Consider the following 20,256-nt stretch of genomic DNA (forward strand, 5'->3'; position numbering starts at 1 on the left):
TATATTATTATTTTGCCTTTAATTAGATTTTCAATTTAAAAATATAGGTATAATTATTGGAAATTGTTATATATAGTAAAATAAATCTTTAACTTAATGAATTCGAGTAGTTTTATAGAAAAGTGGTCCTTCTAAATTTTATTGAAAGATGCATATATAATTGAAACTTAATTATAAATAAATTATTTAACGTAAATTCAAAGTAATTAATAACTGGAAGTAAAATTATTTCGTTATTAATACATACTCAATTGTTTGCAAATTGTGTTTATATTTTCATATATTGACTTATGAAAATTCTTTAAAGACACCAAATCTCTTGAATTACTAAAATTCTATAAAAAAAATACTACTGTCCATATTCCTGAAAATTTGTCACTTATTCTCATTTTGTTCGTCCCTAAAAATTTGTCACATTTTACTTTTATCATCTTTTGTAGTGGACCTCACACTCAACTAACTCATCAACACTCATATTTTATTTAGTTTATAACTACTTCATCCGTCATAGTAGTGAGTCATTTTATCATTTTGGTACATTACATAGTAGTGGAGTCATTTACCCTTTTAATAGATTTTCAGTGGGATGCCCCAAAAACATGTTAATCGGTTATAGTGGACGGAGGGAGTACTATGTTATCATGATCAAATTTATACAGAATTTTTTACTTTTGTGTTTTCCAAATATATAGCGTAAGGATATAAATACATCTAATAAAGTGTTATATACCATATGCTTCCTTTATTCAACTATAACACATAGTTTTCTAATGTCTTATTACATTTTCTGAAATGGAAGCATATTTCCAATTTATCCTTTGTCTTATTATATTCATATTCTCCACTCTAACCTTTTATTTTAATATATTTAGCCGTTAATATATCTTTATTATTTGAAAATCATTTGTCCCGTGCATAGCACAGGTGATAACACTAGTATTAAAAAAAATGAAGTGAAATGAGTTGTCTATATAGAGTTCAAATAAAAAACGAAAAATTTGGGCCAGTTCTCGCTCGGCGCGCAAATGGCACCAGTGAGTGCCGTCCCGCTCTCGGTCATGCCCTTCCCGTCGCGCCCGCAGTAAGCCTTCCCACACGGCGATGGGATGACTCTCTATTGTGAATGCTCTAAGAGTATGAAGGGCGTGTATAGCTATATTTTTAAAAGACAGGGACCATAAATGATATTCAAGCAAAGTTAATTGACTTAGGAATGAATTCTCCCTAAATATTGATTAGGTCGAAGCAGTCTATTGCTGCACTTCAGTTGTCATTTGCTTGAGGTCATGGCTTCGGAAAAGGAGGCTGCTCTTGCTGCCGCTCCCTCTGATTCTCCCACCATGTCCGCCTGCCTCTATCCCCCCTCCCCCCCCCCCCTCTCTCATGTCCCTATTCTAACTAATTTTTCTTCCTTTTCTTCAACCTGCAGATTCGACAAGATCATCAACAAGCAAATTCCGGCCAACATCGTCTATGAGGATGAACAGGTTCTTCTTTTTCTCCTCCCCGGAACGATAAAGATCAGTTTTTGAAATTGGGAATTAGATATGCCATTAGATTAAGTGAGAGATTGTAAACTTGCTAAATTCGAATTTAACCCTAAATTCAAATATTCTAATTTATACTTTTGCCAGTGACTTAGTTGATCTAGAATTGGGTGGCTTAATTTGTTTAACTTTTCAAACTTATTCTTGCCGATGTATTAGCTACCTGTATTTTCTAGATTATGTTGTTTTTGTCATAAATTGATCTTTTTTATAGTGTATCTCAGTTACATGAGTGTTTTATTTGCTTTGTTGTAGTAAACTAGCAGTTGTATTTGGTTTGAAGCTGGTGTTTTCCTTGGCAGGTTCTGGCTTTCAGGGACATAGCTCCACAAGCGCCTACTCACATCCTCATTATCCCGAAACTGAGGGATGGACTGGTCGGAATATCCGCGGTATATATTCTTCTCCTCATTTGCTCCATTTCTATATTCAGGCTGCTGCATTACTTGATTTACCACTCCCTTATCTGATCTCGTCACGATATGTGTTGTTTCGTCTTGTCATTTGAAGCATAGAGTTTCTTGAACACGGGATCAAAATGTTGCTAAGCTTTTCCCCAAATTTTCAGAGCAAACAAAACTTAGTATGGTCTTAAATTACAACTTGTCACAAGCTATAAAGGGATAATTGTCAGTGTGTGTGAGTTGACCTAGTGGTAGTGTGGTAATGAGTCCACCGTGATGCAACCTTTAAATATATATTCATTTGCCTATAAAAACAATATAAAGAGATAACATCTCAAGCTTATAGTTCAGCAATCAGCATATCTTGTAAGACTGGTTTTCCTGGTTGTCGAATCTCCCCTCAACGAAAGATGAGGTAGGTAGGGCCAAATTTGGGCAAAACTAGAAAGCTAGGTTATCTCTGGTTAGGGCCTTGTAAAAACATGAAAAACTTAAACAATAATGTAATTTTATTCTTGTAGGCTGAGGAGAGGCATTGTGAGATTCTTGGCCGTCTTCTATACACAGCAAAGCTCGTGGCAAAACAGGAAGGCCTTAAGGATGGCTTCAGAATTGTGATTAACGACGGACCTAATGGATGTTAGTACCATCCTCTCTCTACCTCTTGCATTTGCGTTCGAACACTTTTGAGCTCGTTTGTTCATATAATCCTTCAAATACGGGATCATACGCAATAAGTATCAATCCAATTTATTCAATTCCCCGTTGGTTGTATGGCGCAGGTCAATCGGTGTATCACCTGCACATTCATCTTCTTGGCGGACGACAAATGAACTGGCCACCGGGCTAATTAAGCCAGATGCAAGAACAACGAGATTGGTATAATCTTCTCCAATTTCAATCCTTGGCTGCACTTTTGTCTCAACTGTTGGATTATAAATAAGTTTATTAAGGTGGCTGCTTCTTACAATGAAGTACTTAGATAAAACCTTGTGTACTTTCCTAAAGATATTTGTGCTATGCCTAAATCTAGTGTCATTTCTTGATGAACCGGCTTTGTTATATATTTCCAGTTTTACTAGTGTCGATCCTAAGACGTTGCCAAATTAATTTTTCTTTTATTTTGATTAATTTTGTTAAAATTGGCCAAAATATCTGTAGCCTTTATTAAGCGGGCACCTATGAACACCACAGTACTAAAACGAGGAATAGAAAAGTATCTTACATAAATATGGATTTGAGTCAAATTCAAGTATTGTTGGATATTGGTCTCAAAACCACTAAACTTTATCCGAATTCTGATATCTATCACGATTTTGAAGGTGGTTTTAAATATCTTAATGTTTTGAAAGTGCAATTTTCCCAACCTGACTCAAGTTAGAAATATTTTGGTAGATTTTAATCTTGTGAGGCTAGCTATGAAATCTGTTATGCTTAGTTTGAATTATACGAGAAATAATGTTGTTTCGGTTTCTTTTAATTCTTGAATTCAACGTTGAATAATATGTCTAACATGATAAAATATGCCTCGTAGATAGGCCTGCAAACTGCGGGTTTCGGGTACACCCGACCCTGACCTAATACCCGACGGGTTTTGGGTACCCGAAACCGGAAATTATGGGTTCGGGTACGGGTTTGGCTAGTGAATGTTAGAATTTTTCGGATTTAGGGTACCTGAAACCCGTATTAGGGTACTCGACTAATACCCGATTAAACCCGATTAATTATGTATTTGTGATAAATATTTTTATTTATTATAGGTTTCTTTGACATTTTATTGTTCTATTATCTCGACTTTAATACTTTTTTACATTCGTGTTATGTTCATGTTGCATTATTTATGTTCTTACTTGTTATCTTTTGAAAATATATAGTTATGCTTTCTCCATTTTATTTACATGTTCATTTAATGTCTTAAAAAATTATTTTAATCCCTTTTGTGTTTCAATTTATGCCAAAAATTTCTTTATTTTAAAATTAAGAGTGTTTATTTGTCTAATGTCTATTTTATATAGAGAAAGCTAAAACATTAGAAATTTAGAATTGAAGTTTAGACTTTTAATAATAGTTAATAAATAGTAGTATTGTGTTATTTTTAATAATTTCTATTCTCATCATAATATAATGTATATAAAAGAATAAATTTGAAATACAATAATTTCGGGTTTATGGGTATCCGATTAGTTGGGTTTGGGTACCCGCATTGGGTATTAGGGTACCCAAATTCACATACCGGTCGGGTATTGAGTATGATATTTTTGAGATTTCGGGTTCGGGTACCCGAATTTTTGGGTTTGGGTCACAGGTACCCGAATTTACAGGCCTACTCGTAGATATATCGGGGTTTGTAAAAATGAGTGGTGAAAGAGGTAATTTCCAAGTCTTGGCAAAATTCATTATAATGAATGACGAGCTTTAATAAATTATACTCTCTTTGTCAAGTATAAACATTTAGTTCGGGACGTGTTTCAATACATAATTGGTAAAGTAAAAGAGATAGAAAGAAAAAGTAATTAAATTATTGAAAGTGGAGAATGAGTCTTGTCTAATTAGAGAGAAAATAGTTTTTAAATTAGAAAGTTCATACTCCCGCCGTTCCCTCCTAGTTAAGGCGGAACTTTTTGGCACGAAGTTTAAGAAAAGAGTGAACTACGCAAATAGTCCATACACTATGCATTTTGCACGCAAATGGTACCTAAACTTTAAAAATATTGTGGGTAGTCCCTGAACTAAGGTGTATTCATATTTATGGTACCTTTTCACTATTTATCACAATTTTACACCCAAAATGCCCCCAAGGCATGAATGACATTTTTGGACTTTCATATTTAGGTATTGAATTTGATATTTTCTTTATCTCTCTCTAGTACTGAATATGATATTTTCTTATAGTTTGAGCTACCTAAATTGATATTATTTACTTCACTTTTTTAATAACTTTATGTGGGATCTTCTTTCTCTCTCATTCTCTAAAACTTTTAGAAAGTAAAAAATTAAAATAAAAAATACTACAATTAAATTCTTAAATATATAATAAAATTTAAAATTATAAATTTAATTATCAAAATAACTTGTAACTAAATTTATTTTTGATTCTGATTTGATTATTTTTTGCTACAAACTATTTTAATAATTAAATTTATAATTTTAATTTTTATAATTAATATATTTAAGAATTTCTATTTTTTATTTTAAGTTTTTACTTTTTAAAAGTTTTAGAGAAAGAGAGAGAAAGAAGATCCGACATAAAATGATTGAAAAAATAAAGTGAATAATATCATTTTAGGTACTGAAATCATAAGAAAATATAATACAGTACTAGAGAGAGATAAAGAAAATATCAAATTCACTACCTAAATATGAAAGTCCAAAAATGTTCTTCATGCCTGGGGGGGCATTTTGGGTGTAAAATTATGATGAATAGTGAAAAAGTATCATAAATGTGATTACACCTTAGTTCAGAGACTACCCATGATATTTTTAAAGTTTAGGTACCATTTGCGTGCAAAACGTATAGTTTAGGGACCATTTTCGTAGTTCAGTCTTAAGAAAATGATGTTTAGTGTGAAAAGTAAGAGTGAGCATAGGATAGAGAGAGAATAGAGTAGGAAAGTGAATAAAGTAATAGTGAGCAAAAGAGTTAATTATTACCATATACGGAAATGACTAACTATGAGAGAATTTTCTAAAATGGAAAAATGACTCAACTATGAGAGAATGAATGAAGTACTTTTCAGAGACAGCTAAAAATGAAATTGTTCATACTTTTCAAAGACGAGGGAATATAAGTGTTCAAAGTTGATTCATTAAAAATGAATTGCTTTCAAGTTGAAGAGATTCACGTAATTCATATGATTATATAATTCAGTTATTATAAGCTTATATAACAGTTTTGTAATAAAATTAAGTTATTTAGTTTTCCATGACAAGTTTCGAGCACATTATTCAGCCAGTGGAATAATACACTTACGATGAAAAAATTAATTATTATGACATATCTAAACGTCGAGAAATGATATGCTATGTATCTTGTGTGGGCTCATTATGTGAGCACTACTATCGTTTAACGCATTTTAATGTTGTTCGTTTCAATTTATATATTTAGTTTGATTCTAATGCATTAAAAAATGTTATTGCAATTTTTAATTTTACAAAATTCATATAAATCAAAGCTCGATTTGCTCGTTTTCTCTATAAATTCAAATAAACTAACAAATTAGCTTTGATTTTTATGAATTTTGTGAAATTAAAATTCCAATAACATTTTTAATACATTAGAATCAAACTAAATATATAAATAGAAACGAACAACGTTAAAAATTCGTTAAACGAGATTGGTGCTCACATAAGGAGATCACACATAAGGTATGTAGCATATCGTTTTTCTCTAAACGTCTATTATTTTATTATAAAACTAGACTGTTTAGAGCATCCACAATAGGAAGGACTCTATGCTCTATAGTTATATAGTCTTATAGAGGCATATCCCGCTGTGGTTCCCAAAAGCACTCTATACTTCGTAAACGTACCAAACCATCTTTTGTGCTAAAAATGAAGAGATAGGTCTTGAATGAGCTTGAGAAAAGCCAATTTATCTTTCTGATATGAGCTTGAGAAGAGTAGTATGTTATGCTTCATGTTTTCTATCAATGCTTTGGTATTTATCTTTCTGATATGAGCTTTCCATGTTTGTTGTTTAATCTCGAACAGGTGTTGATGATGAATTGATGATTGATGCATAATGGAATGGCATCTTCTTTGAAGCTCAAGCATCACTTTCTCTACCCAAACCATGTTATTTAACCTTTTGGAAGTTGTATGAATATTGATGAACTATGTTTTGATTTTTGAATGACGTGAATTATGTTTGATTGTGATGGAATTTTATATTTTGGACATTTTCTAGATAGATAAAATGTTATTTTCAATATTTTATAAATCAAACAGGTATGATTTGCGGTATACCGCGGTATATCGCAACACGGTACGGTATACCACAATGTCGGTAAGGTAAAGGTTTTCAAATATTGACATACCGAATTTGCGGTATACCGAAAAATTCGGTAAGGTATAGGTATGACATTTTCTCATACCGCAATTTGCGGTACGGTATGCGGTATGATATTTTCGGTGCGGTATACCGTACCGTGCCATCCCTAGGCTCATCTGGGTCGTGCCGACACTCATGCCCCCATCTGGGGCATCATCCCTGCCATATGGGGCCAAGAGTACATATTGTAGTACTGTGGCATCATCCCCAACATTTGGGGCATAATCCCAGGCATTTAGGACATCCCGCCCGTTCCACTTCCAACCGGGAACGTGGTAGTTTGCGATTCGCTAGTCGCTGGGGAGTCGCTGTCGTAGTGCTCCATTTATCTTGAGTAGAAATGCGAGTAGAGAGAGAAACTCGTTAATACAAGTGGTGCGAATGAAAATGAACCGAAATGAGCCGTATATAAAGAGTTTTAAAAAAATTGGAAATTACTCTCGTCCGTGATCTCGTCCGTGGAGGACGCACAATAGCGGACGAGACGACGGATGAGCTGACAGACGAGCGCCGTACCCGACGGACAAGGGGTCGTCTGCCCAGCTTGTCCACGACGCGCTCGCCGAGCCGCTCGTTTGCCGGCTCGTCCACTATTGTGGATGCTCTTAGTAGTCCATTCAAATCAATTCATGAGGTTTATTAAAAATAGAAAATTTTATCTATTAAATTTATTAATTTAAATAACTAAAAGCGTGAATGTAGAACCTCAACTATTGACACTGTAAACACATATATTTGGGTCCCATTTTTTTATTAAATTTTAATGAAATTTTTATTAAATCTAAATAGTACATATAAAATGACACATTTAATGATACTATCCCAAAATGACAATATAAAATATTAAAATGGATAAATGAAGTGGAGTAATATTTTAGTAACACGCTTCTATCTATATTTATGCCTTAAACAACAAATTTTGAAAAGCCTATTTCCTAGGGACACCAACTCTCATAAGGAAAAGATAGTCTATGAGCTTATAAAACACAAGCATCCCAGCCATGGCAACCACCGAGGCTGACAAGGCGCTCACTATCCCGCCAATCCACACAGCTTTAATGGATGGAAAATCTCAGAAGGCAAGTGTGATTTGCGCTACAATGAAAGGTCTCCTCACTCTCATCCTGCAACCACACCAGGAGAATGAGGGCGTGTGAGCTGAAGGAAATGTACCTGATCTAGCTAACGAATATAGGAAGGTGCACAAAGAAGTCGCTTGACAGTAGAAAGGTGATCACGATGATGGCTCCAAACGTGATGGCAGACATCTTGTCCATCATGGCTGCCCCAATGGCGAGGCCGAGCCCGGGAGCACAGGACCCCGTAGAGGCACGAAGAGGCCCGAGAAGAAGGCTCCGACAGTGTGCTTGAGGCCCGCCATGGTGTAGGTCACGCCATAGAAGATGACAGGGAGGACTAGATCCATGGGCAGGTTTCCTAGGGTTATGGCCATGAAATATGATGAGAGGTGGTATGTACATGCCCAATGCACGCTCTTTCGTGAGCATCATGCGCTCTTGATTGCATGTGAAGACGGCCTGGAACATGGGGGAGAACCCCAAAACTTGGAATAGAAGAATAGGAGCCCCACCTATACGCACATTATCAATCACAAATAGAAAGGGTTAATTAGTGGCTAGGTAGACGCAATAATTAGGATTTTCAAACTAACTTAAAATTACCTGGTCTTGCAAGTGGTCCATGTCGGATTGCCACCAAAGAAGTCCACTGACAAGGGCAGTAGCCAGACCTCTACAATCCTGATCCTTGAAAAGGAATCATACTTTCTCTCTTTGACCCCCCCTCCTTAGCATGATTGAGAACTGAGCCATCCATGGATTTGACCAACGCCTATCATCGGCTGCAAGAGAACCACTATCATCAACATTGGCTGATAGCTCTGACCTCACAGTGGCAATCTTATAAGCAATCACCAATCTCGGCTTAACCTCTTCTTGGTCTTCATTGGTATCACCTATTGTCACTCCTACAAAATATGCAACAAACTCACCATTAACTAACTCAATCCTTACACAAGAAAAAAAAATCATACCATTTGCTAGATCCAGCAAGAAATCAGCCGTGTTCATGGCAACTCCTCACACTGGAAAAGTAGTCCAACACATGGGCTCCTTTGCCGAAAGTACACCAGATTCCCATTCGAGAGCAAAAGTATATTGTTGAACATATAAAAGAGCCTCCTCGAGGGCTGATGAATAGCAAAATAGTCATCACCACTGTGCGGCGGCCCCCATTTGCGAGCTCCCACATCGTGGAAACTATCTTTGGGTGGTGGTTGAGTCCAATCCCAAGGTTGGCTCATCAAGGAACAATAAGTTTGGGCTGGTGAGCATCTTCTGTCCGATGCTCACCCGTTTCCTCTCGCCCCCGGATACCCCCCCACCAGTGGCCCACCGATGATGCTATTCCGGAACCTCAACAGCCTAAGCTGCGCAATCACAGCCTCCGCTTGTAGAACTTTGTCTGCCTTCGTCATGGTACTGGGCAGCCAAAGGAGGGCCGTGTAGACTTGTGCTCCATCACAGTCAAGTGAGGGTAGAGCACGTCGTCTTGGGTGACCAAGCCGGTCTTGCGTTTCATTGCATTCGAGAAAATCTGGATCGACAATATAAAAACTAGCATTAAAATTTAATTATATATGGAGGGAGAATAAAACTAAATTTCCCAAGTTAATTATGAGTTGCGGGAATATTGATAACACTAAAAACTTTCTAGTTCAATATTGTTACAAACAGATAGTATATGATTTTGACTAACCATAATTAATCATATCATATAAACAGTCCAATAAAGATGAGTTGTAGATGCTTTAAACCCTAATTAATCCTATCAAATAAACAATCCATTTTCCAGTATCAAAAGCCTAAAAATCAACAAACATCCATCAATATCAAAAGCCCACTCACAGAAAAACCTGACATTGTGAGTTAGAATGACTTGAAATTCGCACGGTGTTTGTAAATCAAATAGAGAAGTCATTCTGACATACCATAAATATAAGGCTAAACCCTAATAATTGAATAATTTATGTGTATTTAATTCACATTGTGCGTCTGTGAAAGGATAACTGGAAATTTGTACGGTGACTGGAAATTCGCACGGTACCATAGTATTAAGGTTAAACCCTAGTATTTGAATAATTGAATAACATGGGCGGAACTCAATATCTTTTTCCTCATAACTACTTCTCTCCCGCTTTCTTCTTCTCATAGATGCAGTCATGCATGACATTCGGAAGCAAAGGGCTATCATGGACATTTGCAAGGATACTGGGTCCGACGCTGGCCAAGCTCCCTCTGGAGCGGCAACTTGGCCAAGTCCGTTCCTGGTGGTAAAAGCTATTGGATTCTCTAATCTACCTTTAAATTTATGTCATTAGTTTAACAATAAAAAATTAGACGATAACCAAGCATGCCATTAATTAAACTTGGAGACGGAAACCATTTATATTGAGTTGGTTAAGTGATGAAATGGCGGACGGAAGTGGGGTTGTGCGGGGTCCACAAACACCGCAAACCTCTAGTTGATTCGGGATTTCGATCAGCTGTCCACCCCAATAACGATAGTTAGATAGATCATGAAAATCGTAACTTCAATTCACATGTCTCTCAAGAAATCAAATATGGTAGTATGTGTTTGTGTATTCACGAATAGGTGTGTTATAGTATATTTAAAGAAATCATAACTTTAATTGTTATATATATCCATTAGATATAATATACTTACTTATTTATATTGTAACAATTTGACAGTAAGAAATATGCTTAACGAAGTCTTAATGTGTGGATAATATGTGATGTAACATAGCTAGTAATAGAAGATCTTGTGGGCAATGTTATGATTCTCCACATTGATGTGATAAAGGGCACTGGCAATATGTACCCTTTATGATATAGAGAAATGATATGCTATATACCTTATGTGAGCTCTTTATATGAGAACCACTCTCGTTTGACACGCGTTTAGTATTGTTCGTTTCGATTTATATATTTAATTTGATTCTAATACGTTAAAAAGTGTTATTGAAATTTTTAATTTCACAAAAATTAAAAAAAATCAAACCTCAATTTGCTTGTTTTCTCTATAATTTCAAATAAATTAATAAAATAACAAATCAAGCTTTGATTTTTATGAATTTTGTGAAATTAAAAATTTCAATAACACTTTTTAACGTATTAGAATCAAACTAAATATATAAATCGAAATGAACAACGCTAAACGTATGTCAAATGGGGGTGGTGCTCGCATAATGTATGTAGCATATCATTCCTCTTATGATATAACTCTGTCACGTTATTATTTCCTATTAAATCCCAAACTATGTGTCACGTTATTATTCCCTATTATGCCCCTCAAATAAACCTTATTTCCTATTAAATCCCAAATTATGTGTCACGTTATTATTCCCTATTATGCCCCTCAAATAAACCTTAACATCAGAACTCTAGCCGCTAACCAACTAACCACATACTCCATAACACAATCTATTTTCTTTTCTTTTTTAATTATAAAATTTACATTGTTTATAACTAATGAAAGTTAAATTAATTAAATACTATATATTATATAATTAAAATATGAATGGTGTGACGAAGGGAGTAATATATTAGTCCGTGACCAAACTTTCTTGTTGAAGGCGGCCATGAGTTTGTTCTTCGCGAAGAGAAGCTGTGTGAGCTTGCAACTTCTGAAAATTGAGGAAACGCACCTGAACTTGCTTGGGGAGTGGTGGGGGTCGGCGACTCATGTTGTTTCCTTAATCTTTTATAATCATATTATACATGAATCGTGTATGTGTTTATGGATATAATTTTGAACTTAAAGGTGAACGAATTATGCATTATTCTATTGTTTAAATTGTGAAAATAGAGAAAATAAATAATACATCTATCAATTCTATCTTTCTACTTCTCTCAAAGTTGTTTTAATTTGTTAGTTTTCTATTAGGACTCTTAATCATTATTCTAAACCGAAGCAAGACTAATTAATGAACAAAAGAACATAATACGTGCATTAATTTATTTCATTGTTTGTAAAAATGAATAAAACAATTTCCCACTTGCCATTTGTTTGAAGGGTGAAAGTTGTAAATTGTTTGCTCTTGTTAAACCCTACAAAATTGTTTCAATTCAAATTAAATAAATTAACAAAGGCAACCCAAAAAAAGTTTGTACGTATAACTAATTAGATAGAAATATTAAACAAAGAAATGGCATAACATACCTCAATCTCAATCACAATATACTTAAGTAGCAGAACCAAAATTTTGAATAAATTTTTCATTAAAAACTAAAAACATTCATTGTTGATTTGCTAAATTTGAAAAGGAAACAAGAAATGGTATTGGGACAAGGTAAGGTGAAATGTTGCTCCTCCACCGGCATGCTTTGCATCAGTCCTTTTCCTATACTAATACTACTATCTAATCATCTTAAATTTAAGGTTAACAAACTAGTATAATTTTTATTATCTGAAGTTGAAAGGTACACATTGAGAAATCGTTGTTGAAACTCGAACATCTCGACTAGTGAAATTTTCACTCGCGGGGTCATCAATTGTCGCCTCATCTAGATAATTAACAATGAAAAATAAATCAAGATTAACAAGAGGGTACAAGACCCCATCAAAGAGTTTTATTGTCGGAAAGTACAAGCACCTTGTAGCAGGCCCGGCCCGCAGCTCCTTATCATTTTCTCAAACTCTCAGACACTACATAATTTCATCTCATTTGGATGCCCCTAAATTTACCTACCAATAAACTCAGACCTGATGGAAACGTTCTTTTCATTGCTTTTATTGTCTCAACATTATTTTTCTTCATTTTTGTGTTATGCTCATCTTTAATTCTTTATTTTGACAACAAGTTGTGGTCTTTAATATCAATTTAGATACAGGAAATGAAACTTGTTCGAAATATTTGGAGTATGTGTGGCAAAATAGGTTTATTATGGTGAGACACGTATATCGTGAGACTAATTCAGTTTTGGATTATTTGACAAGCTGGTTATCATGTCATGATACATGGTTGTATTTTCATAAGGAGCTATTGGTTGGGGTACGAAATTAACTTGTTATTGAGCGATTATTTAGGAACTGCATATGTTCGGGCTGGATAAGTGGTAGTATATTCTTGTGGCCTTGCCCTCTTTTGTAGGATTACTATTTTTTTTTCTTTATCGAAATCTTATGGATGCTATATTAAAATAACATTTGGTATCTAAAGATAAAAATCCTTTTGTAGCACTTGTTTTTAATTTTCCCATACTTCTCAACATAAGCAAATTTATGTTATTGTTGGAATCGTGCTTGGTCAAATGACTTTGATTAATAATAAATGTTACAAGCCATTTAATTTTATGAAATTAAATGCAATAGCGTCGATCTACGTTCCGAGTAGATAACTGTAGTATATTAATTTTCTCAAATCCGACTCCCGGTGAGTGAGAAATAATATATTAAAGTTGGTCACAATAAAGCTAAAAATGAGCTATGGGAAAAAAACTAAGAGATTAATTAACTAAGTGTTAATTATCCCACTTTGGGGATGATAAACTTCTTTGATGAAGTATTTAATAAGATGAATTATTATGTGTAATAATTATCGTGGAACAAGACGGGTGACAGAGCCCACACGCGTGCGCCGCCGCCGCCCGCCCGCGAGCAGCGAGCCGCGCACCGTGCGCCGGGTGTCGGGTGTCGGGTGCCTTGTGCTGTCTTTGGAGCTGGTCGTTGAGCGTGGTTAAAGCCCCGCTTGTTCTTTTTAGACCACCCCAAACTCCACGCTATCCTCGACTGGTCCTGGTCCACGTCATGTTCCCGCTGGACCCCGACGCATAACGGGAGACAAAAGGTCCCCGATGGACCCCGACGGTCCATGCTGTATCCCATCGTGTAGAATGTCCAGGTGCGTCGTGTCTCTTCAGCTCCCAATGGCTAGTGCACCAATCAGTAACCCCCGGCGGTTACAGTCAAGCCATCATGGCACACATAATGGCCGTTGAGTCTATCAATGCCCAATGGGTAGACTTGGCCTATAAATAAGCAGTCACTCCATGCATTGCAAACAATTGAACACACAACAAACTCATATCATTTGCATAGCTCTCTCCCTCTTTACATAGTCTTCCCGTCGAAGCTCTGCCCCCACCTTACTCCCGTTCGCCGGAGCTCTGCTGCTAGCGGTGTTGCTACTTCAAAGACGAAGCCGTTTTATCTTTGGGGACGATACGTCAAACCGAGAGCTCTACCGGGGCGTATCTCGTCTTGCAGAAAGAGGAATCCTTGACTCGGCTTACAAATTATATCTACGGTTTATAGTTTCTAATTTGTTATTTCAATTCAGTTTATTTCCATTTAGTTTCTCCGTTCTTCATTGGGTTGTATTACGCCCGGTTAGTGTATCTTTGTATCACAGTTAATCTAAAACCAACAATCGCAAGACGGGATATACTTGTCGTTGAAGAAGGAGTTTGGATTTTAAACTGAATCTAAAACTTTCGAAACTAATACCTTAGCATGGAGATGGATCCCGTTGCTACGTTCGCCGTCACCACTTTCCCCGACTCCAACACCGACGTGCCCACTGTTCCCTGCTGGCTCCCCGTCGGGTCCCTGCCATGACCACGACTCCCGTCGAGTCCACATCATTACCTATGACTACCCATATCGCCATGAGAAATTACTAACCCGTTTGGGTTGATTGGTGCATCCACCTTTGGTGGCACCGATGGTTCCACATTAAGTGGTTCCATGGGATCCTTGATAGGATCGATTGTTGAGTCCTTTGGGATCAACACGAGTGTTGGGGCCTTCGAGGCCAACACGCAAATTGACGGTTCCACTATTAGTGGTTCCTTGAGATCCTCTAACGGATCAAGTGTTGAGGCCTTCGGGATCAACACGTGTGTTGGGACCTTAGGGGCCAACACGAGAACTGGGGTTCTACTTTTAGTGGCTCCGTAGAATCCTCTAATGGATTGAGTGGCCGGGTCCAACACGAGAGTTCATGCCTTTGGGATCAACACGACTGACTCCAATGTGGGGGAGAGACCTCGTGAATGTGAATGGTCGGTAAGTCCTATGGGACGTCTCCTGTCGTTCCCATGGATAGGGTCGTTGGGCGTGTCCCATTGGTCTCAAGGGACGTCTCCCGTTCGTCGGGAGACATGGGAGACATTTTGCTCCCATCCGTGCCTTAGAAAATGTTCGAAGACATTTGGCACACATTGGTCCCAAGGGATGTCTCCCGTTCGACGGGAGACATGACGGACATTCGACTCCCATCCGTGGCATAGGAAATGTCGGGAGAAATTTCTCACCCGTTCGTACCTTCAAAACGTCGGGAGACATTTCGCTCCCGTTAGTGCCTTAGAATATGTCGGGAGACGTATGGCACACATTTGTGCCGTGGGAAATGTCGGGAGCAAATTTTGCACCTGTTGGTCTCCTGTTCGTCGGGAGACATTGGCTCCCATCTGTGCCTTGAGAAATGTCAGTAGACGTTTTGCACCCTTACATCCCATGTGAGATATCAGGAGAAATTTTGCACACGTCAGTCTCTTAGGAGATGTCGGGAGCAAAATTTGCACCCGTAGGTCTCCCGTTCGTCGGGAGACATGGGGAGACATTTGGCACCCACCCATTCCATGGGAGATGTCGGGAGACATTTGGCACCCGTCCAAATGTCGGGAGAAAGATGAAACCACCAAGAAGCTTGGTGGATCCAACTATATCAAACATGCTAAAGGCAACATAGCCGCCATGTTAACTGAAGAAGTCAACCACGTCGAGAACAAAGGTGGTTGGTATATCGACAGGGGCGTCACTGCCTATGTGTGTGTCGAAAGAAATAAGTTCTACACTTACAAGATTGTTGATGGGAGGAAGCTCAACATGGAAAACCAAGTTTCGTCCAAATGTGTCGACTTTGGAGATGTGGTCCTCAAGATGACGTCCGACGTGACAATCACTCTGAGAAAGTGCTACATGTCCAGGACATACGCAAGAACATAGTTTCTGGATCAATAATTGTAAATAAGGGTTTAAACTTGTATTTGAGTCCAATAAATTCTTTGTGTATAAGTTTGAAAAACCCATCGGAAAATGTTATGTAATCGAGGGTTCTCTTTAAACTAAGTGTATCAGCTATTCGCGGCGTTGAAAAGCCATTGGCTAATAATGGAAATGCTACTACTTTCTCCTATTTGACTGAGTGTTCAAATTGATGGCTTTATTGATTATGACATGTAAATCCTAATGCTATAAAACGTTTAGTAAACTTGGATTTACTAAAGACAAAAGAAGTCAATACCCAAAACAAATGTGAGATTTGTCTTGATGCGAAAATGACTAGATTATTGTTTCATTCTATTGAACGAAACGTGAAACCCCTTGAAAATTCACATTGTTGTGTGTGATTTAAAATTCGTGCAAAGTAGAAGAGGTATAAAGTACTTTATCACGTTCATAAATGATTGCACAAGAAGTTGCTATCTTTATCTTTTAAGAAGTCAAGATGAAGCAATTGAAGTGTTCAAAAATTATAAGAACGAAGTCGAGAAGAACGAAGTCGAGAATCAACTTGGATTGTAAATCAAAATGATTCGAAATGATAGAGGAGACGAATACATAGCCCTATTTGACGAATTATGCAACACATGTGGTATAACTCATCAAACGACTGCACCATATTGACTCAACTTTATTTTACCCAATTAATACCTGCAAGTGTGCGGGGTTATTGTAGCATTTAGCAAGCAAGAGTATATCGTATCCCACAGAGACAATTAAGTGTAAACCTAAGTACCACGAACAAATTTCAACTACTATCCTGACAATCAGGAAATTTTGGGTTTTGAAACTAACAACAACTAAAAGCATATAAATTTGGAGATTAAATTAAAACACTTAAACAAGAAAGCAATTAAGCAAGTTGTATAAGATGATGGAGAAATATGCAGAATTCCGGGATCCGATGCGCAACTCATAGTCTAACCCAATTGAAATAGATTTACCATTTAAAGTCTCCAGAACTGTTGAATCAATCACGATTGTAGTTTAAACCCCCTCCCGAGGTGAGAAATCCATAGATTAGGTGTAATAATTGAAGTCCCCTTCTAATTCTTAGACCTAACTCCTAACAGTTTGATTAGATTAATGATCACACTCAAAATCTCAACTCTCCCGAGTTCTATTGAATTAAGGTGTGAATTATTCATCTTTCAAGATTAAATATTTCATCTCCCGATTACTCTAAGAAACCCTAACACTCCCAATTGGTGATCAATCAATTGATAGGAAAAAAGCACAAGAATAATTCAAACAATTGCAAGAGCAAGATACACTGAAGTCAATTGAATTAAAACTATGAATCAATGCATCTTCACCAAAAATTCTACATGAAAGGTGCTTAGCTACTCATGTTCATGGTAGAAAACAAACCAAAACTAAGAAAAACAATGGAATTCATGATACGAATTACAATTGGCGGAGGAATTGAAGCTTGAATCTTAAATCGTCTTCCAAGAGTTCTTCGGAGAGAGGGAGAATGTGTGTTTGGCGGTAAGTGTAGAATAGATTGAACCCTAGGCTTTTTCTCCTTTTAATCCCCATAAAAAATCATATTTTGGCATAAAAATACGCCAAAACAACGTACCCGGCCGGGTGGAATTATAAAGGGTAACAATCACCCGGCCGGGTGATGATTTTCGACCAGTGTCTGACCTTCCAGCGCTCAATTTGCGACACCCGGCCGTGTGGAATTATAGGGTAACAATTCACCCGGCCGCATGAGATTTTCTGGACAGCGCAGTGCTTGTAAAATGGCCATAACTTCTTCTACAGAGCTTTGATTGAGGTGTTTAAGATACCCACGTGAAGCTCTTTCGAAGACGAAGAGAATGATATGCATTGGGGGTTGATTGGAATTAAAAATCTCTAGTAAAATTGTCTCAAACCAAGACTGCTGCACATCCACCTATTTGCACCTTTTTCTACACATTCTTAACAAAATTGTCAACATACCAACATAATAGAGAAGTAGATATAAACACGCCTAATAATAGAAAATATATATGATCAAATTCATATAAAACCACCCTCTAAAACCATGTAAAATCCAAGTATGTCACATATTTACCACAATCTAATGGTGTTGCAGAACGCAAGAATCGAACTCTCAAAGAGATGATGAATGCGTTACTGATCAGTTCGGGGATGCCCCAGAACATGTAGGGGGAAGTTGTTTTGATAGCCCACTACATCCTAAACAAAATCCCACGCAAAGGTAAGGACGTTACTCCTTATGAGTTGTGGAAGGGAAGGAAGTCATCCTACAAATACCTCAAAGTGTGGGGGTGTTTGGCAAAGGTGATGGTTCCTCTGCCCAAAGAAGTTACAATCGGTCTTAAAACGGTTGACTGCATCTTCATTGGGTATGCACTTAATAGTAGTGCATATCCATTTGTTGTCCACAAGTCTGAAATATCGTCTGTGACCGTGGGAACAACAATCGAGTCAAGAAATGTTGTATTTCTTGAAAATATATTTCCTCGCAAAGACAAGGAAAATATTGCACCCAATTCTGAGACGAGAATTGAGGATGAAACCACTAGTTCTAAATCAGTGGATGAAGAGCCAGAATTGCGCAAGCGAACAAGGCCTGATCCAAACGATGCGGTACCAAGACTTGGTAGCAGGGTCAGAACACCAAAGACTTTTAGTCCTGACTATATTGCATTAAAGTTGGATGAAAAACCAACATCGATAAAAGTAGCCTTTGCTTGCCCAGACGGGGTTGCATTGGAAAGAAGCTGTTCAAAGCGAAATTGATTCAATTTTGCTAAACCACATGTGGGTGTTGGTTGATCTACCTGAAGGTGCTAAACCTTTAGGATGCAAATGGGTCCTTAAAAGAATGTTTAAGGCTGATGGAACAGTGGACAAGTATAAAGCTAGACTGGTAGTCAAAGGCTTTAAACAAAAGGAAGGGTACGATTTCTTCGATACCTACTCACCTGTAACGAGGATTACATCAATTCGAGTGCTTCTCGCGATTGTTGTTGTACACAATCTTTAGATTCATCAAATGGATGTTAAGACTGCGTTTCTAAATGGTGACCTTGAAGATGAAATCTATATGGAACAACCTGAAGGTTTTGTAGTACCTGGACAAGAGAAAAATGTATGCAAACTGGTTAAATCCTTCTATGGATTGAAACAAGCGTCGTTGCAGTGGCACTTGAAATTTGATAACGTGATGTTATCAAATGGATTTAAAATCAACGAATGTGACAAATGTGTCAACATTAAGAATACTGATAATGGATACGTTATAGTGTGTCTCTATGTTGCTGATATGTCAATCATGGGTAGTAACACCTACGTGATTAACTACACGAAAGCCATGTTAAAGAGAAACTTCAACATGAAGGATATGGGTCTAGTCGATGTAATTCTTGGAATGAAAATTCTAAGAACATCCGAAGGAATCACCTTAACACAATCTCATTATGTTGAGAAAGTATTAAAGAGGTTCAACGCCTATGATGGCACCCCGGCTAAGACGCCTATAGAGCTTAATGTTCACTTGAGCAAAAACAGGGGTGAGCCCATTGCACAAGAAGATTATGCACGAGTCATTGGATGCATTATGTATCTTACTAATTGCACTCGACCTGATATTGCTTGCGCAGTGAACAAGTTGAGCCGTTATACGAGCAATCCAAGCAAAGAGAATTGGAAAGCTCTTGTGAGAGTTTTGAGGTATCTTAAGTATACTCAAAAATCATGGGCTACACTTTTCGAGATACCCCCCGGTACTTGAAGGGTACTACAATGCAAACTGGATATCCGATAACAAAGACTCACTTTCAACAAGTGGATATGTCTTTACTATTGGGGGTGGTGCTGTCTCGTGGAAATCCATGAAACAGACATGTATAGCCCGATCCACCATGGAATCTGAATTCGTAGCTTTAGATAAAGCTGCGGAAGTAGCCGAATGGCTTAAAAACTTCCTTGAAGATATTCCATGTTGGTCAAAGCCCGTGTCTCAAGTGTTAATTCACTGTGATAGCCAAGCCGCTATTGGTAGGGCAAACAATGGCCTGTACAATGGTAAGTCTCGACACATCCATCGACGACATAATACAGTGAGACATTTGATCACAACAGGGGTGATTACAATTGACTACGTGAAGTCATTGGATAATCTAGCAGATCCGCTAACCAAAGG

The 20,256-nt window shown here is 37.2% G+C and overlaps 1 protein-coding gene across 1 annotated transcript; it reads left to right on the forward strand.

Annotated features, from left to right (window-relative positions):
• Nucleotides 1–1,206: 1,206 nt before the first annotated feature.
• Nucleotides 1,207–3,032, forward strand: LOC121797946 (adenylylsulfatase HINT1-like). The gene is made up of 5 exons (XM_042196731.1): nt 1,207–1,342; nt 1,430–1,487; nt 1,850–1,939; nt 2,473–2,590; nt 2,734–3,032. The coding sequence occupies exons 1-5, from the start codon at nt 1,287–1,289 to the stop codon at nt 2,799–2,801; spliced, it is 390 nt and encodes a 129-aa protein (XP_042052665.1). The 5' UTR covers nt 1,207–1,286; the 3' UTR covers nt 2,802–3,032.
• The last annotated feature ends 17,224 nt before the right edge of the window (nt 3,033–20,256 follow it).

This window comes from Salvia splendens, chromosome 4, assembly GCF_004379255.2.
Source record: "Salvia splendens isolate huo1 chromosome 4, SspV2, whole genome shotgun sequence".
Classification (NCBI taxonomy): domain Eukaryota; kingdom Viridiplantae; phylum Streptophyta; class Magnoliopsida; order Lamiales; family Lamiaceae; genus Salvia; species Salvia splendens.